Consider the following 25,793-nt stretch of genomic DNA (forward strand, 5'->3'; position numbering starts at 1 on the left):
AAATTGGTTTGGTTGCTGTCATGTGTGCTTAGCAAGGCCTGTGGTCGATACTAATCAAGAATGATGTATTCTCTCATTGTGATGATGATGGGTTGTGTGTGTCATGTGACCTGCAACTGGGTTGTACTGACCACAGAAGCACATGTGTATGTTGGACCGGGGTTCTTAGAGCCCTCTCTATTCTGTGTTTTTCCTTAGTAAAAATCAGATAGCAGGTTAGCTCGTGCGCTGTGTGGAGCTGTGAAACGCTTCATAGGGTTGACTATGACTGTGTCATATTCTCTTTTTGTCGTTACGTCGTATCATGGGTGTGGGGTCGTAAAGGGGTGAACTGGTAACCTTTCCTCTCCCCGTTGTTCTGTCGGTCAGGGGTACACCCCCTGTCCTTCAAGGTTCCCGTCACGTGGCGGTTCGGCACGTTACGGGGGGGGGGGGGGGGGGGGGGGAGGGAGTTCCTGGTCCCACGGCCTGGTATATTGGGCGTGTGCACCGCAGGAATTCCCCCGCCATAGAGTACGTCACCGTGCGCGTCTCTGTTGGTAGGACTTCCGTGTGCTGTTCAGGTCCATGTGATGGATCTGTTTTCAGGGGGGGTGGTCAGGGCTCCTCCTCACCAAGCGCCTACTCAGGCCTTCTGTGAGTTCGGACTCCTTCTTCCATGTGATCCATGTGAGGAAGCCTCCATCAGAGTACAGAGCCTTCCTCCTCAGATTGTCAAAGTGAGTGGACCCTCTAGAAGGGTCCTTTTCTATTGTATGTATATTCGATTCAATTCGTTTATTGAGTGTGTATGGGTTCGGTGCCTCTTCCCCGGAGGCCCTAAAACCAGTTTTTTACATGGCTCAAGGTGCAATATATTCTTTTCAATCTGTACAGCTCGCGTGGGAAGTCTCTCTGGGGATCCCCGTCTCTTTCCTATGGGAGGGTGGTGGGATGTAAAAATGTGAACATTTTTTACCCCGGCTGTGTAGACTGGGATACATGCTGTTGATGCTTCCTTCTTTCTATTCCAGAAGTGTTGGAGTTAGGGAGTGTCACACCCCTCTTGTCGTTCCCCTGGGCGCCTTGGGGATTCAATGGCAGGTCTAAATAGCCTGTTCATTGATGGGGGTGTGTCCCGACGCACGTATAGTGCTAGCTCGCTGTAAACAGGCGATTGACTGGCACGCCTTAGTTGCTTGTGGTTGAAACAGCGTTTTTATAAAGCAACTGAGATGGGGGTTTTTCCTCTTCCGGCGACCACATCCCATGACCTGGGTGGGTTGTCGACGGATCCTCGTTCATGTCTGGGGGATGATGACGGGATGGATCTGAACATATGTAGTGGGGTCTCACGCCCTTGGGGTGGGCCACCAGGCGCGGTTCGTCCCGACGTCTGGGTGGCGCCTTCTTTTCATGTTAAGATCAACACGCATATCTGCCCTTTTCCTGGGGCATGTCGGCGTGGTTAGGGCACGGGACTGGTTCTGGTCACGCTGGTCCAGATCAGTTGAACCCGTTGTCCGCCGGGGATGCAGATCTGCTGTTCTGGTACCCTGAGGGACTTGGGCTTTTTTCAGGGGGAAAAATGCCAGGTCGGTCTGGGTGTCACAGGGTTAAGCGCTATGGAGACCCTGGTTGGGTATGTTTTTACTCAGCACTGTCGTCATGGCTTACAGCCATGCCATTCTGTACGCGCTCGATCTCGTCGGATCTCGGCCGCTACACAGGTTGGTCCTGGTTAGTACTTGGTTGGGAGACCGCCGGGGAATACCAGGTACGGTGTGCTTAGGGGCTGGTTCTCCATTGTTTTTCGCTCCTCTCTCACGCATGGCGAAGAGGGGCCTGTGGGGGTGGTTTTTTGACCTCCTCTGGTGACCCTGTGCTTCCCGTACCGCCAGGCCCGGTCCGAAGTGATGTTTGCGACCCGTAGGCCTGGGTTAACCCTTTTTGGAAACTGAAACACTTGTACTGCGGTATAGCCGGTGTATACCCGCAGGTGTGTTTTGGAGTTTTTTCTTGAGGGGTTATAGGAACAACCACCGCATTGGGTAACACCGAGGTGGTTGGTTCCCTGGTGTGTTGGAGCAGTGTCAACTCCCGGGTTCACCGGTTGAGGGTGCCCCTGCACGTTCATGACGTCTGCCAATCGTGTCAGCCTTCTCTGCCTCGACCCCTCTGGGTGGGGGTTGTTAAATGGAGGCTTGGTCATGCAACACCGCCAGCTTACGCTCCTTCCGCCGGGGCGGCTGTGTTCAGCTGTCCCCTCTGGCGCCTGTCTCGTCCGCAGTCTCCAGGCTAGGGTTAACAGCCTGTTGCCTGGTTTTTCCCCGGTGCGCTGCCTGCTTCCGTTGGTTAACCTTTTTTGTGTGCTTACGGCCATGCTGACTGCCTATTCTGCAGGGTCAGTGTGCCAGGCGGTGTACTATTGGGGGGACGGGGCCCGCTCGGCTTACTGGCCTGGTTGGTTCCGCCTGGGAATACCAGGTGCAGTAACTGAGGGGCCTTTGTCCGAATACGCTGGCGATGTGGGGGGCGGGGCACTACGTGCCCACCTGGTGGGGTCTTGATGCTGGCATCATGGACTTCTCCGGGCCCCCATTCCAGGGAGTCCAGTCCTTTTGGTGGGTCTGGGTCTTCCTTCGTGCTCCGCTGCTACGGCCTTGCCACGGGGTTGGGTTTGCCCTTGACCCCGTGATTCTGGGGGCAGTAACGAGGTTGTTCCTCCGTTCGTTCCCGGGTGGCATGCGGGTTGTGCGTGTGTGTAGTCGTGGGTCAAGCCACGGTCTGCTCACCCTGTGCGTTGAGTTGCTTGAGTGCCTCTTCGCACGGTCGGGTCCGTCGCCCTCCCGTGTCGTCCCTAATAGGGGGGCTACCCTCCATTAGGGGGGGTCGGGGGGGCTCGGCCCTCCCTGTTCTGATGGTTTTGGGGGGCTGTCAGCGGGGTGTATTTGTCAGCCAAGTGGCTCCGCTTGGCCTCCCTTGTGCAGAAGGCGAAGCCAAGCTAAGCCACTAACGATACAGAACGTTAGGTTATGACTATAACCAAGTTCTGTTAGTTAGGGGCGATGCTTGGCTTCGGACGGCCGCTGCAGCCCTTGACCTCACCTTGTGGTGAAAGCTTGGGAAGGAGGAGAGCAGGTGACCACACACCTGCTTATGAAGGTAAGCTGATGAGGGGTGTGGTCAGACTAATACTGGTATTAGAGGTACATTTGTGGTTTATTCAGTACGCGTGCACGTACGCGAGATAGTGCAGAAGGCGAAGCCAAGCATCGCCCCTAACTAACAGAACTTGGTTATAGTCATAACCTAACGTTTACTGTTACTGTTGAAAGGCCAGCGCCTTTTAACATGGCGTGGTGTTTGCAGGCCTAAAGCTATATTATATATTATAGCTATGGTTCTAATAATATAGTCGATTGTCATTGAGTTTCTTCCTGTCAAGATGCAAAAAACAGATCATTTTTCCATCCATACATTTTCGTTTTATACCGTCATGAATATGAGTGTAGTTTCAGGGTGGTCTGGTGTCATTTCCAAAATGCTTCGTAATGGCCGGCAACGTGTATTCTAGTAAACGCGTTATTGTTTCTTCCCTGGACTAGCTACTGTTCTCAAATCAAATTTAGATTATCGGTATTATGTTTCATCATGGATGCATGAAGGGGAGGGGGGGCGCCCCTCCATGCTTTGATCGCAACCAACGGAACACGCCACACACACAAACACGGCCCGATCAGCATGAAGGAATTTTTTGATCAACGCAATATTGATACCATATAGTCGTTACCTTGACCAGGATCTGTCCCGAAAAGAATATTCCAATTATTTGATCGCCATTCCAAGTACTGATATCGATCAAGGTGCCAACGTAATCCAGCATTCAACATGAACCCGACCCTCGTCGATGCATGCGTTATAAGCGTTTGGCTTGACCGAGTAGTTAGACCCCGCCCGCAGGCCGCAGTTCGGCCCAGACACCAAGCCACATCGTTTCAAATCGAGTGCAATAGTGGCCGCAAGGCGTTAGGCGGCGGTATTGGACTTTTGAGATCTCAGACCCATCCCCAGTGATAACACAGGCTGCCGGCATGTCTTTATGAATGTAAATATCGAATAAAAGAAACAACGATGAAAACCAGACTATACTCTGGTTTTCGGGGGTCCTGGCGCTCAACATTCGGCGAGTTAACCCTAGATCTTAGATCCTAATATGAAAAACGATGTGATTTAATGTTCTATGTCTTACCTTGACTTTGTCTATTTTGCTGCTATCTATTTTATGCTTTATGTCTGCACTTTATGCATTGCTCTTGATCTGCCAATGTTGTGCTCATTTTATGCCTGTCTTTCTTTACTGCTGTGAAGCACTTTGAGCTGCAATTCTTGTATGAAAGGTGCTATACAAATACAGTGTATTATTATTATTATTATTATTATTATTATTATTATTATTATTATTATTATTATTATTATTATTATTATTATTATTATTATTATTATTATTATTATTATTATTATTATTATTAATTATTATTATTGTTTGCTTCATTAATTAAAGGTGTGAATTTAAGTGTTCTCTAGTGCCTTTTGTCCGCTTTAAGGTGGTGGTATAAGTTAAAGGTTGTGGTGTCGAAGTAAAAAAATTCCGTGCCCACTTATGCGGCCACCTATCTGGGCTAAGCCCCGGATCTCCTACAATCCTAAATCCGCCCCAGGGGTCACCAATTGATCACTTGAATGAAAAGCAAATATGATGCGGCCCACTATGATCTGAATTGATTGATTGATTGATTTGAAAACTTTAATGAACAGATTGCAGAATGGGTACAGTACAGTACAGCTCAATACACACAATTGTTAAGGGGATGCAGACCAGAGAAAGATTTTCGTCTTGTTTACATCAGGGTCCCCCATTTTCAATTCATAATGACATTTATGACATACACAACATACAACGTACTGTAGTTTAGTTGTTGTTGTTTGATTGATTGATTGAAAAATGTATTAACAGATTGCAGAATGGGTACAATACAGTACAGCTCAATACACACAATTGTTAACACTTTGAGTCCCAGCAGGGGGCGCTAGAATTAGCGCTTGAGTGCCAGCGCTCTATTTAATGAGAGGGCGAGCACATTTGCGAACGCATAAACTATATCTTAAATTATGGCTATGTGTCTAATACGCCCGTCGCTTATCAATTACTTGCTTGCAGTCAACATGTATGAAACGGATTGTTTTTTAATCGGTACATTTCCGTTTTATACCATTTTGAAAAATGCTCGTTTTTGAAAATTTCCAAAAAAAATATATTCTGCAGGAATTGCCCTTTAGTGGAATACACAAAACACGTTGTAATTTCGGCCTATTTATGAATAGTTTTCAAATAAAGGCTAGATTATCGATAGTATATGTGTACTTATGCACGCTAGAGAAGCGGGCTGAAAAATCGATTATCTATTTCATGATCAGCGCTAACGTCATACAGGCACACACACACACACACAGACACGTTGAGATATATGTGAAAAATACCCCAAAATTACCCCAAGACTGGTAAAATAGATTCCTTACCTCAGATCAGATGTTCTCCAAAAAGATTATTCCAATTCCTGATCGCCATTCCAAATATCGATCGCGTTTATTGATCCAACGCTGGGTACTGGAAACACATATTCCACGCTGTTCTGAGGGTCGGCAATGAATGCAATCGGCTCGGATTACATGCCTGAGAAGTAAAATGTGGATTCCGGATTTCCCCCATCCCCATGCATTTCATTCAGTCCAATCCAATGGGTGCAATACCATCCGGAGAGACGATAGGAGGCGGTATTTTCCCTGTTCGAGCTCAGAGAGAGTCCCAATGGTAACGTGAGGCTAGATTGATGAAATGGGTATAGGCAGGGTGGGGGTAACTGTACATTGGATTATCGACGAACCCTTACTTGGTCCAAGAAGAGGGTCTTGTGTATTACTGGGTTAGGACATTTACTGTACCTTGGAGGGGGTTGGGTTAGGACATTTACAGGGGCCAGTTTCGAATTGCCGTCTCCCGTATGATTATGATTGATCTCACATGATTAGAGAACTTTGAGAACTAAACATTCTGATGATGATTACGATGAATTGGAAATGGGGGACCCTGGTGGAAACAAGACGAAAGTCTTTCTCTGGTCTGCATCCCCTTAACAATTGTATGTATTGAGCTGTACTGCACTGTACCCATTCTGCAATCTGTTAATAAAGTTTTCATTCATTCATTCATTCATGATGATGACATGGTGGCTACTGAACTGGACATTGAAAGCTACGGAGTTCAAGAATTCCAAGAGTTCAAGGTTCAAGGTTCTTTACTGTCACTTTTTCATATACTCGCAATGCATACGTAAAAGAATGTTGTTCATCCAGTCCAACCCAACCCAGTCCAAACGGCAATCAACGGACAATCAAATGATTCAAGAAGGTCAGGTCATATCAAAACAATCAATCACTGGAATAGAGGACCCACTCATGAAGCAGCATATACTGAAGTGAATCTTTTTTCACGTTTCAGAATAAAATGAACAGAAAAAAAACTGTTCAGTGATAAAAAAAAAAACAAGCTTACACCCTGAAAGGGTTAATACCAACTGCTTCTCCAGAAGGTAACAACAGCTAGTGTCTTTCATGACTGTGTTGTGGTGCACACATCCAGGTGTCGTATGAGGAGGGGATTTCCAAGCACCTGCCGGCTCTGAGAAACAGAGCATGCGTGTGCAGACGCGCGTGTTTGTGCACGCTCATGCCTGCATGGGTGCACATTCATACATGCACGCCACTTGTACTTGATGTGTTTGAATTAGGAATGGGAATTTGAAGGCATATCAATATTTTAATATTCCATTGAAAACATTTTGGTTAACCGGTCGTGTTGCTATCCTGATCCACATGCTAATTCAGATTGTTTTCCACGTATTAGTCAAACGATTGTTCAAGGATTGTGCTACATATAACGTGAATCGTTAAAGACTCCTGTCCCGATCCGTCAGCACACACATAATGGAGCCCCATTATTTCAGACCACAGGCCAACATTGATCAATAAAATGTTAGCAAAACAAAATAATATGTCATAGCCAAGTCTTCTTTCTTCATACTGCATGTAGCACTGGAACATTAGCTCACAGCTTCTTGGAGAACTAATGAGCACTGCACAAGAAAGCATAGCTAATTTGTCAATCATCACAATATTTCCGATGTTATTTGTGTGTGTATGCTTGTATCTCTCTCCATTAGTGTAATCATTAGGCAAAATAATGTTTTATTTTATTTTACCAGGTGTAGGCCATTATTTCGTCATAGTAGCCATGTGTAAGGCATTATTTCATCATAGTGCACCAAGTTGATCAGAAGCGTGTGGTCACAAAAATGCAGAACTGGTTAACAAACAATTAATTATGGAGTAAAGACTTGACAATTTTTTTGGACTGTCCATGGTGAGTTTTTGGAGAAGATTGGAATAGATTAATTGTCTCCAGGCGGGTTGCTACCGTTCTTTGAGTGAACCTCTTCCCGACTCCCGAAGAGTTGGGTTCACACGGCTAAATCACTACTAGCACCACTACTAGTTAGTTTGCTGGCTAACAAGCAAACGTTGGTGGCAAGTGAACAAATCTCAAGTAAATATTTTATTAGATTACAAGGTAATGTAAACCTACCATTGTGGCTCTTTATCTAAAACCTCTCCAGGAGCTTGTAGGAGGAAAATAATCATTAGTCCACTAAATAGCTGCCTGGCTAACGTTAGCAAGCAAGGCTGCTCCACAGCAACTAGTTTGTTAGTTTGTCAATCAAATTACAACAGCTTGTATATTACTGTAGCTCCAGTATTCACCTGAAACCTCTACAGGAGCTTGTATAGAACAAATGTCGCAATAGTCCAAGAAACTAAATGAACAAGCAAGGCTGCTTGACAGAAATGTGTAACGTGTATAGATGGGTTTCGTCCATGTCATACATTTTGTTTACAAACAAGAAACCCAGCCATGTATACAATACATAACATGTTGTAACTTGTCCTTCAGTCAAGAAGAGGGGGGGGGCAGCAGCACAAGGCTGCATTGGCCAGGGACTAGCAGACACAGAGACCTGGGGAGGAAGCAAGACAAGATGCACTATAGAAAACCACTCTGGTCAAAACCTATAGTAATTTCCAATATTCGAATAACCATGAACCATCCTTAGTTTGATTGACATCAACAAAGAGCCTAAATGAGCAACAGATGCCACCTGCTAGATTAAAGGCAGCAAGGCTCTGCTGTGTAGACATACATATCTATAAACGTCATGTTGTAGCGCTATGCCGGGGCAAGCCTGTGTGGGTGAGACACACACACGCATGCACGCACGCACGCACACACACACACACACGCACACACGCACACACACACACACACACACACACACAGTACCACATGTCCTGTGGCGACATGTCAGCTATCTCTCCCTGGAGTTCCCCAGCATGCCAGACTGTGTCTCTCTGACCTTGTTGAATCCTTAAGCCTCTGTTATTCAAATGAAACCCAAGCACTCGCCCACATACTTGCCTTATATCAATCACTCACCTTCCTTTAGCTGCTTCTGTGTTCAGCTAACCCAAAGTGGTATCCAGCTAATGTGTTTTAAAAAAAAATTTATCAAGGTCAGCCTGAGTTCTGGCCTATTCGCCATGAAATACATTTCAAAAGGCAATTAATTAATCAATCCAAAATGTTCATATATACAAAGGACAAACAATACAAAGGAATTAAATGACATAGGGCCATTGTTATTATGCCCGGGGCCCAAGGCATTCAGGATCCAGAGTGGAGAGTCTAGACGTGAAGGTACTGTATATGAGACTCTCGTTGGCTGCCTCCCAACACAACAACACACCATGACATATCTGGAGAAATGGACATATTTGCAAAGGCGTTTCTTTTTAACCCTTTCAGGTGTTTTCTCTGAATTATTTTCAGAACTCAGAGCAGCATGGTGGGACAGTGGTTAGCACTGCTGCCTCACAGAAAGAAGGCCTTGGGTTCGAACCCAAGTGCTATGTACTATGCCTATACTATACCAATATGTCTATATTACTATCGAGGGGCGACAGTGGCTCAGGAGGTAGAGCAGTAGTCTGGTAATCCGGAGGTTCCCGGTTCGATTCCCGCTCCTCCCGGGCAGTGTGTCGAAGTGTCCTTGAGCAAGACACTTAGGGCGCTTTAACACCTAGCTCGTTTAGAGCTGTTGTTTCGGAACCTGGAGCGTTTACCCCCTAGTTCGGTTAGTTTGGGCATAATGTGAACACTCGGGTGCGGAACAAAACAAATGGGCTGAGACCGCCTAGAGAGGGTGGTCTCGGCACGCTTCTAATCGAACCCTGGAGCGGTTCGTATGCAGTGAGAACGTATGTGCAATCGACTCAACAAACCGACACAACTCACAGAGCGCGTCTTCTCCTACAAAATATAAAATTTCAGCGAGCATCAAGGCTACGACTCGAAAATAATGTATTGATGCATCTTCTTATCAGATGCATCAATACATTATTTTCGAGTCGTAGCCTTGATGCTCGCTGAAATTTAATATTTTCTTCATAGACTGAACACTGGTATATCAACCAGAGAATGCCAAGTAAAACAATTAACCAAACACGCTGCTGATGCTCCATGTTCGATAATCTTTTGAGGTTGCGACCCTCTCTGCGCCGCCCCCTGTCTCCCTGTCTCCGGCTGTCTCAGAGTTATGACCGGAGTGTTGAACGTCCCGTGATTAAGACGGGGAGGACGCGACCCTCTTTGCGCCGCCCCTGTGCCTCAAATAGATCCGCTATCAGCTCTATCTTTAATCTTTCAAAATGTTCAGTTGCTATCGCTATCAGCTCTATTTTAAATGTTTCTAAATGTTCAGTTGCTATTGCATGCACTCATCTGTGTTTCACTACACACATGAGTGCATGCTTACCAACTGTCCGTCTGCAACACTACTATCACCGACATCTAAGAAGGGAGATCCCCCCTTGAATTGGCCCTTCTAAGGTTTCTCTCCTCCACATTGCCTGTGGTGCATTTTTTCCTAGTGCTAGGTTTTAGTGAGTTTTTCCTTACCTTCGCGTGGGGTATGTCTGGGAGTGTTCGCATTGCATTCATTTATTTTGCATTTATTTTAAATTTGTTGGACCTTATGATGTTCTTGTTTTGTTTCTTGACTTATTATGATGTTTCTTGACTTGTTTAAAGAAGACGTGTCCGGCCCATGGGGACATTAACGTGTGTTGTCGGGCCTTACAAAAACATTTGATTTGATTTGATTTGATTTTGTGATTTGTGTATTGTGTATTTGCGAAAAAATCCGATGGAAGATTGTCAACTGTCAAAAATCGGACCAGTGAGAGAACAGTCTGCTTGCGCGTGGCGTTTGTTTCCAAGTTCTGGTCCGCTGTTAAAACAGCCGCGTGAACACAAACGAACCAAGGGGCAAGTGCAACATTGTATCATTTTAGTCCCTGAATCAGAACAAAGCAAACGAACGACAGGTGTGAAAACGCTCTTAACCTTTAACTGCTCCCGATGAGCAGGTTGGCACCTTGCATGGTTGCCTCCACCATCAGTGTGTGAATGTGTGAGTGAATGGGTCAAATGTAAGGAACAAATTGTGAAATGGTTTGGATAAAAGCACTATATAAATGCACCATTTACCATTTTTTACCATTTACCAAAATGTCCCTGCCAGATCGCGTGTGAATGATCCCAACTTGCTACGCAACAGACCCAGGCTATAAATCCATATGTTGGTGCTAGAGGAAAGGTCAACGGGGTCACCAAAATCCATTTCTCCTCCTAGGGATCATGAATATTCACAGCAAATTACTTTCAATGGGTGAGGAGATACGCTCATTAAAATATGTAAGGTTTGGCCTGATGCGAAAACTGTAGTGGTAAATACAAGTCACAACATGTAAATAAATCAAATAAAATAAATAATACATTTTGGTAGGCTAATGGTCCGTATCCACTTCCAGTCGTCGTGTAAGATAGCTTACAAAAGCATGCTTGCTTTGATTTTTGGGATTGTTTTTTGGGCCACGGCTACGTACATGAAACATAAACTTACATTCCCTTTGGATCATTCTATATCAGCAAACTGTAATGTACTCTATTAAGAAAAACAAATGGCTTTTCTACCTGGTCACAAACAATGGACCTCATGCTTGAACGGACTTACGAGAAAGTTACCTCAAATTTCTTCCTAACTCCACTTACGAACTTCTCGGGACAATTTTGGCATGATCGAACAGTTTCTTTCAGGAAATTCGTTCGTAGCTACGAACAGGATTTACGAACGAGGAATAGATAGGACAGACTGGTGTGTGCCCATGTTCTTAAGGGCTACATTTGGGAGAAATAATTGGTGATTGCGTTCACGTTGATTCTACATTCTCTGAATGAAATAATTATAATAATCTGACTATATTCAATATCCCAATTGTCAAGGTTATCAATAATATCCACTAATGAAAGTTAGAAGACATCTTTCAACGGTTTATTCCAAAAGTGAATCAAGCATAAGTTACCGACAGGAGACGCTGCAACGAAATTACATTGCAACGGGCAGAGATCCTACATTCTGCAAGGAACAGGAAGAACCAAGCTTCCTTTATGTCATCACAAGCCAATTGATTGATTGATTGATTGATTGATTGAAAACTTTATTAACAGATTGCAGAATGGGTACAATACAGTACAGCTCAATACAACAACTGCTAAGAGGATGATGACCAGAAAATACTTTCATCTTGTTTACATAAAATACATACAAATAAAGAAATAGGTATTGGTCAGCTAGTTAGGATTGGATTACAAAAAATTTAGAACACAGACTCTCGTCTCCTAACAGGAGATGTTGTATGGAATGTAACATTCCCTGTATGTTGACACACATTTGCCAGCTTTAATACAGTAAATACGGTAATAGTACATTGTAGACACTGTTTAAGTAATTTACAATAGATACAATTATAGACTGATAGATACAGTAGATAAATAGATATGGTAGATTATAGATAGATAGATTTTATGGATATTCTTTCATTAGCAAAAAACCTGCCAATATCTGACATGAGCAACGATGTAGCATCCTGATGCAGGCGGCTTGGAATGGTGAGGATGCTTACAGAGCTGCGCGTTCCTGGGCAGCTCCGCTCAGCGCACGCGCACACACACACACACACACACACACACACACACACACACACACACACACACACACACACACACACACACACACGGTATGGCGAGGAGGTGGGGGTGGGGGGGTAGGGGGGGTCCCCCCCACCCCTTGGTGGATTTTTTTTGTCAAATAAGTTGTGCAATAGTCACTTTTGGTGAGTTGTTTCTATACAATTCACTTATATGACATTTAGGTATGACACAGGACTACACAAGCATTTTTAGTATAGAAATGCGTCAACAGACTAAAGCAGGGAACCACAATATTTTGTATACAAATTATGCAGAATGTAATATCATAACTGTCTATTATTTTTCTTGCAATTGAGCCAATTTTCCTTAGGTACGGTTTTGAGGTGTGTTCAACAGAATGTAGTATCAAAAACACGTTCAAAAAAAGTATGGGTTACTGAATGCTGAACTGCACTGTTATAATCACTAAGCCATTGTAAGACCATACCTGGCTGTGTCCCTGTATCACTTGTCTCTGCTGCCCTTTGATTAAAAAAACGTCTGTATGTCCATTTTCCTTTTTTTTTGTGGCATATTTCAGTTAGTCACAGTAAAAGTCACCTAGTAAAAGTGAGATAATTGACAATATCAAAACATGCTAGGGCTGTACCGAATAGTTCGAAGCTTCGTTCATAATGTTGACATTCGAATTCTAAATCAACATAAAAAATTGTAATTATAAAAAAAATAAAAATAAATGTAATTACCAAAACGACGCCCCTGCCGCGACCATGCGGACCTATTTGCAGAGAGCGATGAGTATACCTACCAAGTTCCAAAGTTGAGCGCAGCATCAGACTGCTGAAAAGACGCAGCAGCTGACACACCTCAGAGAACCCTGAGCCCGCTGTTCTTTCTCCAGTGACCAGCATCTCACTCATGTGTTTTGCAAATCTTTTTTGGACTCTGATTTCACATGAGCCCATTTATTTTTACTTCAGCCGCTGTGCGCTCCTCTCCTGACACCACGTTAACCTCGTCCCATGCTGCTTTTTTGGGTGGCCTTGCTTGTACCAGTATTGGCACTACTAAATTAGATGTCATGCTAAGTTGTTCTACAGTATGACTTACTACTATAGGGTCTTTATACCTGTATCACTGTGTACATATTAATACTACAACTCTGTACATGCATCTGACTCAGTAGTATTTATATATCTTATACCCAGTTTAATCACCTGTATGTTTAATCGCCTGTATGTTACTATTGCACTACTACATTTGTACTCTGGTTAGATGCCAAACTTATTTTTGTTGTAATGTACTTGTGCTGTATAATGACAATACATTTTAATCTAATCGAATCAAATTTTGATCAGTCGCAAATTGCGTTTGCGCTATACCTGTTGAACTTGCACACGGTTATTGCATGCCTTATAAGGAGCTGACGGGGCGTTTCTGTATGCAAATTCAGGTGTACGAGAACGTGCTTTCGGTTTATTACACACACACACACACACACACACACACACACACACACACACACACACACACATAAAAGATTGGCCCATCAAATTATTGTTAGCTTGAAAATGTTAAGCAAAGCACTGTATGAAAATAGCAAACACAGTGAGTTGTGGAGCATTAGCTCTTTAAATTGAGCTTAGTAAAGGAATGTAATCAGACACAGTGAGTTGGGTAGCATTAGCTCTTTTAATGTAACTTAGTGAAGGAATGTAATCAGTGAGTTGTAGAGCATTAGCTCTTTAAATGTAACTTAGTAAAGTAATGTAATCAGACACTGAGTTGTGGAGCATTAGCTCTTTAAATTGAACCTCAGGAATGTCATTAATCATTTCTGTTTGACATCTGAGGTCACTAAGCAACAGTTCAGTCTGCCTCTGCTGTCTAGGAGGTCAGACGTGTTTTTAAAGGTAGAGTCTCCAATGCTGTCAAACAGTGACCTCTAGGCAAAATAGCCCCCGCCTGGTATTGCACCTTGTTTACATTTTATGTCTGATGTGTGGGTTGCAGTTGAGTGGGAATGGGGGGGGGGGGGGGGGGGGGGTCTGTAGAAATCCACAGTATAATAAGTTACTAAACTCCAACCCACACGTCAGACCAAAACAGAAAAATATAAAGGGGGCTCAAGTCTCAAGTTGTTGATGACAGCTAGTGATAAGTCCCTGTCAGTACTGAGAGCATTTTAATGCCCCCCCCCCCCCCCCCACACCCACATCCCCCACCACACACACACACACAAACACAAACAGGCGGTCATTGGAATTTATTTTACGAGATGACAATCCTCCAAGGTTTGTCCCTAACATCTGTAGCTTATCATTGAGGATTTATAGCTAGTCCCAAGAGAGAAATGACAACAACACCAGGGCCATGTGTTTGTAGTCTACACTGGCCTGTTGTTTCTCATCATTTATTTAACTGTGTTTTTTAAAGGCCCGAAATGTAAACAAATGGGTAGCCCCACCACTGCAAGTAAGAAATGAGAATAGAGATGTGTTTTGATTCTCTAGTCTAGTTGATTGATGGAGCTCTTATACACTAGACAACAAATACATATATATATTTTTTTTATTATCTCGTTTTTTCCGATTTTTCTCCCATCCCACTGTTAGTCGTTATGCAATCTCCGCTACGCCACCTGACCGCCCAACAAATACATATCTTAACACTTTAATCGCCGTTGACGCTGGAACACGTCATTCCCCGCCATGCTTATTCTGCCGATGACGCTGGACAGCGTCTTTGATATCAATATTTCAAAAAATCTGTGATCGAAATCATATTTCTCCCCCGGAGACATGAGATGTACTGTTGAGTCCCTCTCAACTCTACAACGGTTCAAGAGCGCCATCTGGTGGCCGATCGGCCGATCGCCCAGGGGAGAAACAGGAAGTGGAAGCTGGTGCTCATTTCAATTGGGTCCGATCACTCGGTAATAGTCCCAGGACTCGATCTGATCACAACGGATAGTGATCCGTTACCAATAACTCGATAAACAACATGATTTGGACGTATATACTATTATACAACCTGGAAATGGATCGGGTATTTCTACATCCCATAATAGAAAAGATTCTGTTCCACGCTCATCTCCCAACGGCGAGAGGAAGCTACGGTGAGTTTCAGCATTATTTTTTAATGTCTTCTATACTAACTGCTCTAATGATCATATCACCCACACTAGATGAATGATATAACGTTGCCCACGGAATTATAAACGACCCCCCGCCCATCCGGTCAACATCAGATCATACGTAGTAACTTCTAGAAGTACGTGCAGTTGAAATTTTTTATCTCGCGCCGATTGCTATCAAACTGTATACAATCATCAATATAATGCATTTAGGGCTATAAATCACGTTCTGGAGAAAGCTGCAGAAAACGATAAAAACATACTTATACTTGTTTAGACCGTATTTTAGTATGAATATGTGAATGAAAAAGTATAACGTTGCTACACCCTGAACAATAGATATAGGACTTTGAATGGGCCATGGTAATGTCAATTTAGCAATACAATTTAAAAAGTTATAGCCCTGCAAAGAAGGGGAACTTCTCCATGTTAAATAGGGCTGGCGAGGGATGGTAAATTATGAATTTAACCCCGGCGATCAAAGTGCAGGTTCAGCGCCAGAGGTTGCTGTGGGCGTATGGCCGTTCAATGGGGCTAAATGCCGGTTTGCAGTGCTAAAACTATATTAAATATTATAGCTATGGATCTAATAACATAGTCGATTGTCAGTACGTTTCTTCCGGTCAACATGCAAAAAACTGAAAAAAATTTCATCCATACATTTCCGTTTTATACCGTGGTGAATATGAGTATAGTTTTAGAGTGATTATGTGTAATCACAGGAAACGCCGCCACAGCATTTTACTGCATTTCATTATAATTCTGTCCCACTCGCATCTTTCTCTTTCTCCGCCATGATCGCCTACAAGAGCTACTACTAGAGTCAGAGGCAGCTCAGGCACGGTTGGAGTCTCCGCCCCTTTCTTGTTGTCTACACACAACAAGGAAGGAGAGCTGCCGTGGAAAATAAAAAGCAAGAGCAACGAAATCTCATGTGAAAACTTTGAAGTAGTTTAGAAAATAAAACTCGATGTTACCCATTCCATATCAAGCATTAATAAAATATCGATCGAATCGCGGTTCACGATATATCGCCCAGGACTAGCTGTACACACACTAGCAGCCACTTTAACACTTTAACAAGAGCGGGCACACACTCATGCCGCACACACGCACACTTATGGCCAAGAGGAAAGGCCACTTTAAATTAGTATAACAACAGGAACAGTGTATTGCACTACTAAAGCTACCTATCATGTCCTATATGCTCTGTAAATAACTATGTACAGATACCGAGATGTCACACCATGTTACCTGTTACCTGTTTATTGCACAATGTTTTTTTTTTTATTGGATTCTATTATATGTTGTACCACTGTATTGCACATCGTCGCGGGCAAGACCACCCGCATTTCATTGTATACTTGTATGCCGTGACAAATAAAACTCTTGACTTGACTTGACTTGACTTGTACTAGGTTTGTTACCGTTGGTAACATTTGTAAAGATTGGAGTAAAACAGACCTCATCTTACCATATCTTATCTTAAAGGGATAGTTCAGATGTTTGGAACCCTAGCCCCCATTTCTTACTTACTAGTGATGGTGTTAGCTAGCTCTTACTAGCTCTGGCTAGTTAGCCACAGACCAAAATAAATGGGATCAAGCTTGTCTCTACAATCTGACCGAGGCTCACTAAAATGTACTCCTCAGTCCGCACAACGTAGATTTCAGTGAGCTTCAATCATCTGTGACATTGCATTGGTTTGTTGCTAACTATAGCTGGAGCTAGTATGAGGAACAGCATGGATTGTGCTGAGAAAGGACTCTACCGATCAACAACCTCACTGGTAAGAAATAGGGCTAGGGTTCCAAAAATCACAACTACCCCTTTAACATCATGGATGGCATCGCATGGGTTTTACAGCATGTTGCACATTGCTATCACATCCCGTTGGATGTGTAGTCCAAACAACTGGATATTTCCCTGAAACACAAACACAGTCTACACTACAGAATGGTCTAAGCCGGAAACAGAGGTATTGGTTCCATGATGCTGACAGAGGGCCAGAGTGTGTGGCTGTCATGTTACTATCCTTTTACTCATGGATGGGAGATATGGCGATCTTTGATTGCCACCACTTAAACAGTGACATTGTGGAGATTGTGTTCTTGTTTTTCTGCACAATTCACACTTAAAGGAACACTCCAACCTTACAGTTCTTGTGCTAATAATAATAATAATTCATTACATTTATATAGCGCTTTTCTAGACACTCAAAGTGCTCCCCACAATGTAGGGTGGAAATTGCCTCCTTCACCACCACTGTGTAGCACCCAACCTTGGGCTACGCAGGCTCAATGGCTGCCATACACTGGCACCAGGCACACATCACACTACACAATGGCTGAACGGCTCAGGAGACAGGGATTGATATCAGCCAATTAAGGGGAAGGGATGATTAGGTGGCCTTGATGTCAGAGACCTGATTGGGAACTTGGCCAGGAACGTCGGGGAACCCCCTACCCCTACTTGTGCTAAGCTAAGCTAGCTGCTCCCTACTGCTTCCAGTCCTTGTGCTATGCTAGGCTAGCTGCTCCCTACTGCTTCCAGTCCTTGTGCTAAGCTAGGCTAGCGTGCACCTGGACCTCTCTCTCTGGGGGCTACTGGACACACAGAGATGAAACCGATAAAATTGTCTTGGGGAATGAGATGGCAAATGAGATGGCAAACACAAAATGTTGGAGTGTTCCTTTCATTTCTATTCATAACTTTAACCATTGACACTGTTACCTTGACCTTTGACCTTGTGTTTCTTAAACTCAAACGTTTTTCACCATTGTTTTATTTGAGTACTTGTACTTTGAAGGCTACAGATTATTTGTAGCCGCTCAGGAGCTCGAGGCCCACAGGCAACAGCCCTGCTTGCTCAGTGGATAATCTGGCCTGCTTTGGTGGTCTCAGGCATAATAACTAGGGATGTTCGATATTGGCTTTTTTACCGATATCCGATATACCGATATTGTCCAACTCTTAATTTCCGATACAGATATCAACCGATACCGATATATGCAGGGCCCCCCCCCCCCCAAAACACAACATTATGCATACTTTTCACAATAAATAAAATAAGAATGTGTTCTTACTTGCTTGCCTATGTAAATAAAGGTTAAATAAATGTAATGTAAATATATATATATATTCTTTAACCGATACTGATAATTTCCGATATTACATTTTAATGCCAATATCGGTAGACCGATTATATCGGACATCCCTAATAATAACGGATGATAAATCTATCTGTCATCCAATAGAGAAGTCAGCAGCAGGCCACAACACTATCACCTTACACCTTACTTATTACCCTTTTATGAGGCAAAACCAGGAGAGTGGCCATATAGAAGCCCCAAACCAGATTTTCTTTTTAACCATATCAATGTGGGCTATATTCACCTACATTCTCAAACAGTTTAATGTGCAGTTGGAAACTACACTATTTAGAATTGTCTTAACCCCTTTTGAAGTCCAGTCTTATTTGGTGGTGGGGCTATCCATTGGTTTACATATAGATTAGGCCTTTAGTCTTGGTTTTACTCACATGAACAGGAAGTATTGTAGCGTACAACTCTGCACAGAGGAAACTGCTTTGAAAACTTGTCTCCTTTAGAAGAATCTCAAGTGAAAAATGTGAGCTTTTTGTCCCAACATGTGTTTCTAATGAACATGGACTGAAACTGAAGTGGTGTTTGCAGAGTTAATCTCTTAATACCTGCAATACATATAGCAACAATACATGTGTTTAGTGTAGCAACAATTGACTGATTGATTTTAATTTATCTCGTACCAACACACATAACAAATCACAACAAATTGATAAAAGCAAAAACAATAAACATACACATACATACATATTACATACACACTAGGGGTGGGGGAAAAAATCGATACGTAGTAGTATCGCAATACTTTGCATGGCGATACTGTATCGATACAGGGACGCCAAGTATCGATATTTAATTATTCATAAAAAAAAAATCATTTCAATACCTGTAATAGTACAGTAGTCCACACACACATGTGCATTCAGTTAAGTTGGAATATGACTGTAATACAAACAGTTCAGTTTGTCAGGTACATGCAACACAGATTACAGTGTTTACATCTGTCTACTTGAGAAAATACCATGTTCTGCAATAAAAATTATTGAAGTGAGATGAACAGACTGAACTTTATTTTATTAGATAAAACATGTTGACAGTTTTACTTTGCAGTAAAAAATAAAATAAAAAATTGATAAACAAATAAATAAAATAAAATATCGCAATATTCGTGATATATCGAGTATCGCGATACTATCGTATATCGCGGCTCAAGTATCGCGATAGTATCGTATCGCGAGATCTCTGGCGATTCCCACCCCTAATACACACATACATACAAACATTTTACGTAAACACACATACACACAAACACACTCACACATACAAATAAAATAAACCAAAACATAGAATTTGGTTCGAGAAGGGGCAGAAAGAAGCAGTGCTTATCTAGTCCTGCCCCTTCCTTACATCACACAATTTACAGATTACTATCTATCTATAGTAAATGATAAAAAAAGGGAAAAAACTGAGAGAATAAAATAATGTAGTATTTGCAAGGTATAGAATATGTCATAATCATAAGTAACAGTACTACTCTAGATTTTCCTCTTTCATGTATTTGTTTAAGAATGTTTGTTTATAACTGATTTGAAATTTTGTAATAATCTTACTAATTTGTTACGTATCATGCAGGCTGTTCCAAAGTGACACCCCACAGACGAGATGCCCATTTGCTTCAAGGTCGTACTAGGGTGTTTTAGGAACAGTTTCCCTTAACCCGTAGTTACCATCTCTGTCTGTGAACATTTTCTGAATTTTACTAGGCACTGTATTATTGATTACTTTACCGAATAAACCGGAACAATGAGGTAATTAAGCTGATTAAAAGGTAGTGTTTCTACTAGGGGTGTAACAGTGCACATATTCATGCCGCTGCTGATCAGTAGAGTCCTTTCTCAGCACAATCGTTGCTGTTCCTCATACCAGCTCCGGCTAGTTAGCCACAAACCAATGCAGAGAATAAACTCTTCTTCACTTGGCCTCGGTCACAGAGGCACCTGAGGTACCAACATTATGTTGTTATATCATCGTCCAAACTCACGGCCTGCGCCCTATTTTATGAGGCCAGTCAGATAGCAAACATGTTTCACATTTATGGAATAAAATGTATGCTTTCCATGCATTATTTCTGTATGAGGGGACAGGCTATACTTGAGGACATGAAGAGGGAAACCATGTGATTTAGCGTTTCCATTCCCCCAGAGTCTTTGTTATATTGGATGCAGTTTGTAGCAGGTGCCTTTTTGCCTTTGCCTTCAAACATACAGATTATACACAATAAATCCACCATACTGATGAGGACATGCTGTTGGGTTTTTCCATTTCAATTCATGTGCTTAACGTTACATGAAAGCAAACTCTCTGGATGCAAAGCTGATTATTTGTATGATCTATACGTAGCCCTCTTGATTTGTAAATGTCCATATGTGTCCTATGTCCTATTCTCTAGAAAATAAAAATGGCATATTATGCACATACCTGGTCACAAGCTTTACAATTGTTAGTGCATCTCTTCAAAACATCACAAACAGAATTAGAAAATATGCGACCGAAACATGCATGGCATCAAAGAGAAAGGTTTGAAGAGTTCAGAAGGGTTGGGTTAGTTTGGAATAAGAGCGAGAGAATGTCCCCCCCCCCCCTCTCTTTTCGGTAAACAATTAATTCGGTCAATTAACATGGCCATTTCCTCCAGAATCTGTGGAAGAAATTGAGTGTAATTATGCTTGAGAGATTATCTTGGGTTTTCGGAAGCTCAGTTCTTTGACAGGAGTTATTATTTGACTGAACCCGCAAATGGCGGCTTAATGTGCCATGTTGCCGTTTCTTATCCCGGCAAAGTCTAGTCCTGCAGTTGTATATATAACGTTATTTATTCACAGCTGCATATACTGTATAACGCCACAGAGTTTTACATTTTCCGTTCTTCTAAACTTCTAAAGGGCTGATTGTTGTATCTTTTTGTGGTGTTTATGTTTGGCCGTAGCTGTGGAAGAAACAGTACAGCGTCTCTCTCAAGGATCTTGTGGAGACAGTTCCGGCTCAGTGGTTTTGAACTAACAGATGTAACTGGCGGCATGTGTCTATTTACAGGGATGGCCTCAGAGGAACCACCACTTCAGTCTGAAGAAGAGGCTGGGCAGACTGGGTCAAGACACTCTAGGGAAGGACCAGTACCGTCTCTCGGGCCTGGTACCGCTGCCTGGGAACGGGACCGAGTTCTGGAACCGCCCTCGCTGCGGCGTCCCCGACTACCCCACGGCAAAGCAGAAGGGCGTGACGGACTACCTTGCGCAGAAGGAGCGACCCTTCAGTGGACGACAGCGCAAGAAACGCTTTGTGCTGTTTGGAGGCCGCTGGGAAAAGACTGACCTCACGTACAAGTAAGAAGCCTCTTCATGTCACTGTGTCTACTGGTCCAGAAGTCTAGAACTCTACAGCTTTCAAACAACCAGCGGCCATTGTGACGTTACCATTGGAATATCAAAATACTAATCTCACATCTCAAATCGTACTCGTAACTACATTACAGTGTAGTTGACAAAAGCTTCTATTTTACTCAGCAGTTGACAAAAGCCTCTATTTTACAGTGCAGTTGACAAAAGCCTTTACTTTACAGAGCAGTTGACAAAAGCCTCTATTTTATGGTGCAGTTGACAAAAGCTATTATTTTACATTGCAGTGGACAAAAGCCTTTACTTTACAGTGCAGTTGACAAAAGCCTCTATTTTATGGTGCAGTTGACAAAAGCTATTATTTTACATTGCAGTGGACAAAAGCCTCTATTTTACTGTGAATGCAGGCATAATGGGGTAAAAAGAAAACTCTATCCTTGGACTTGGATTTCCACTGTACAAGTCATTGATTAGAGGCTTCCCAGATCAGAACTGCATGATTCTCGCTGGGTCTTTAAAACCTAATGTGGAAGTTCACTCTTGAGGAGCGATGCTGACTTTGTCTCTCAGGTCCCTCAGGCTGTAAATAAAAGAAGAATTCTTGAGCCTCTCTGATACATGTGTGTCCTCAAAGACTTGATTCAAATCGTTCCTTCTCTAACATGATCAAGTGAGGCTGAAACGTGGGGAGGGGGTTTGGAATATAAAGTCCATGGAGGCTGATTTGAAGTTATTAGTGACGCCAAAACAAAAGAATGTTGCAGGCGCTGGTTCAATTGCGCGTGGCGTTCTGTTGCCTTTGAAGATCTCCTCTAGGTGACCTCGGCGCCCTGAGGTCGTCTGCGCTCCTTCCGTGTTTTGACTGCCTCCTTCTCCATTACAGCTAAAAACAACAAGGTCCTCGCCGGATGCTGGCCCCAGTTAACCCTCTTCAATTTGGGTGACAGGAGGGGGGGGGGTCATGAACTTTGGGAAAACCCAGCCTTTACATCTCAGAACACTCAAGCATTAGAGCAGAGTGTCTCAGTAGTCTGACTGCCATTGAGCTCAGAAGTGTGTGTGTGTGTGTGTGGGGGGGGGGGGCGTGCTACTGTTACTTACAAGAAGGTCAAATCAGTAAACACTGTCTTTTATTGCTTTCTTTTCAGCTTGCCAGGAAATGCCACTCCAACTAGGGGAGAAGGGAAAAAAATGCTTGTAGATGTATTTGTCAGAGCAGTGTCTAGATAGCTACCCTTTACTTTATATTTACTGGTAGGAAAGCTACAGTACCCTTTACTTTATATCTACTGGTAGATGGATAGCTATTAGCTACCCTTTAATTTATATCTACTGGTAGATGGAGAGCTACCCTTTACTTTATATCTACTGGTAGGAGAGATACCCTTTACTTTATGCACTTGTGATGTCATAGAGGGCAATACTTCTGAACAGCTTGTTGAGGTTTGTTAATCTGAAGTCTTCAAACCAAACAGCAAGGAGAACCTATGTAATTTCCCCCCAGTGCCTAAATAACATTTCTAACTGGCTAAACTTGTTTTCTATAATGTGCCCCATTTAATGGTATTTTAACATCACACTCAGCACTACCATTGAAAACAACCTGGCTATATAATACCGGCACATTTACAGAAATGCTGATTAGCCTAATGTGAATCATCCATGATGTAGAAACACACTAAATAGAGTCAAGTAACTTGTGGCAGAGCTGCAGAAGTAATCCTCTTTCCCAGCAGTGATTCCACACACAGGGAAGTGGCAGATTTAGGACAGAGTTCAAAGGTGAATTCCTTTAAGACATCTGCCCATCATTTTCACACATACTCCTCATCATTTACCTTTATTGCACCATCACTCACAACACGCACTGTAAACCTGGTTCACTGAGGAGAAGGCAGCGGTATCCTCATGTTTCTCTCCTTTAAGAGCAGCATGATTTACTGCACAGCATGGAGATGTGCTGACTCATCACTTTTACCTTCTTCTTCTTCTTCTTCTTCTTCTTCTTCTTCTTCTTCTTCTTCTTCTTCTTCTTCTTCTTCTTCTTCTTCTTCTTCTTCCTCTTCCTCTTCCTCTTCTTGCTCTTCTTCTTCCTCTTCCCCTTCTTCCTCTTCTTTTTCTTCTTCTCATTACATTTTTCTTCTTCTTCTTCTTCTTCCTCTTATTTTTCCTCTTCTTCTTATTTTTCCTCTTCTTCTTCTTCTTCTTCTTCTTCTTCTTCTTCTTCTTCTTCTTCTTCTTCTTCTTCTTCTTCTTCTTCTTCTTCTTCTTCTTCTTCTTCTTCTTCTTCTTCTTCTTCTTCTTCTTCTTCTTCTTCTTCTTTCTCTTCTTCTTCTTCTCCTTCTTCTTCTTGCTCTTCTTCTTCCCCTTCTTGCTCTTTTTCATATTCTCCTTCTTCTCCTTCTTCCTCTTCTTCTTCTTCTTCATCCCCGTCTTCTTTTTCCTCTTCTTATTCTCCTTCTTCTTTCCCTTCTTCATCTTCTTCTCCATTTTCTTCTTCTTTTTCATCTTCTCATTCTTCTTCTTCTTAAAGTTTGAATAATTCCAATATGTTCTTCCTGTGCCTCAGGACAGTTGAGTCAGTATTTGTGAACACACACCACCCTCTCCTAAAGCTAGAAATAAGAGAGAGAACCCTCCAGTTGATGATCTGGGCTGCTCCATAGACAATGAACGGGGCTCTGATTTTGTGAGGCCATTAAATGTTTGTGTGAGCTCTTACACCCACATTAAGTTTTAATTATGGTTCAGACCTAGCAATGCTAGAATGTAAACTTAATAGGTTAATATTAATACTAAGCTAAGTTAGTCTGATGTTCACATTCAGTAGCTTTCATGCTTGGTGATATGAAGCAATTTGTCAGGGGCGACAGTGGCTCAGGAGATGGTCGTCTGGTAATCAGAAGGTTCCTGGTTCAATTCCGGCAGCATGTCGAAGTGTCCTTGAACAAGACACTTATCCCCTAACTGCTCCCGATGAGCAGGTTGGCACCTTGCACGGTTGCCTCCGCTGTTAGTGTGTTAGGCACGAGTTGTAAAGTGCTTTGGATAAAAGCGCTATATAAATGCAGTCCATTACAATAGGCCTATGGTCACATAATAATAATAATAATAATAATAATAATAATAATAATAATAATAATAATAATAATAATAATAATAATAATAATAATAATAATAATAATAATAATAATAATAATAATAATAATAATAATAATAATAATAATAATAATAATAATAATAATAACTTTATTTGTATAGCACTTTTCATACAGAGGTTGCAGTTCAAAGTGCTTCACAACAGTAAAAAATACAGGCATAAGCGAGCATAAAAAGATAGACAGGTAGAATCACAGTGTTTCACATTAGGATCTAGCATCCCAATAGGCTCTCCGCTTACAGTTTTCAGTAACACAATTAGTAAAAATAGTTTAAAATGATTCAGTTTAAAAATAGTAAAAAAAAATTATAAAATAGAACGGACATAAAAAATACAGGCATGAGCGAGCATAGCAAGATATGGCAAATCACAGTGTTTCACATTTGGATCTAGCATCCTAATAGGCTCTCTATTCAGTAATACTCGTGTAATTCCCAACTGTAACTTTAGTGATATTAGATCACAGGGACACGAGCCCACACTGTAACTTTAGTGATACTAGATCACAGGGATCACAGGGATCACATGGTGGTCTGTGCACAATTTGGAGATTATTTCTTCATAGGACTATCTCAGTGACTATCTCAGTATTTTAGGGACCTGCACTGGCTCCTCATTGCCGCACAAATCCGCTTCAAGGCCCTCGACCTGGCATATCGTGCCGCGAAGGGAATGGCTCCTGCCTACCTCCTGTCAATGGTCTCTAACTACACACCCTCAAGACCCCTACGCTCTGCATCTTCTGGCTGCCTCAGACCTACTCCTCTCCGAGCTCCAGGAGGGTCATCAAAGAGAA

The 25,793-nt window shown here is 42.5% G+C and overlaps 1 protein-coding gene across 1 annotated transcript in view; it reads left to right on the forward strand.

The window, feature by feature from the left end:
* Nucleotides 1-25,793, forward strand: part of mmp11b (matrix metallopeptidase 11b) — a 92,683-nt gene that overhangs the window by 16,663 nt on the left and 50,227 nt on the right. The window contains exon 2 of the mRNA XM_084324715.1: nucleotides 21,536-21,825. Coding sequence (XP_084180841.1) covers nucleotides 21,536-21,825 — 290 coding nt within the window. The remainder of the gene's footprint in view (nucleotides 1-21,535; nucleotides 21,826-25,793) is intronic.

The sequence above is a fragment of the Notolepis coatsorum genome (genome assembly GCF_963971535.1).
Source record: "Notolepis coatsorum genome assembly, chromosome: 11".
In the NCBI taxonomy this organism is placed as follows: Eukaryota; Metazoa; Chordata; class Actinopteri; order Aulopiformes; family Paralepididae; genus Notolepis; species Notolepis coatsorum.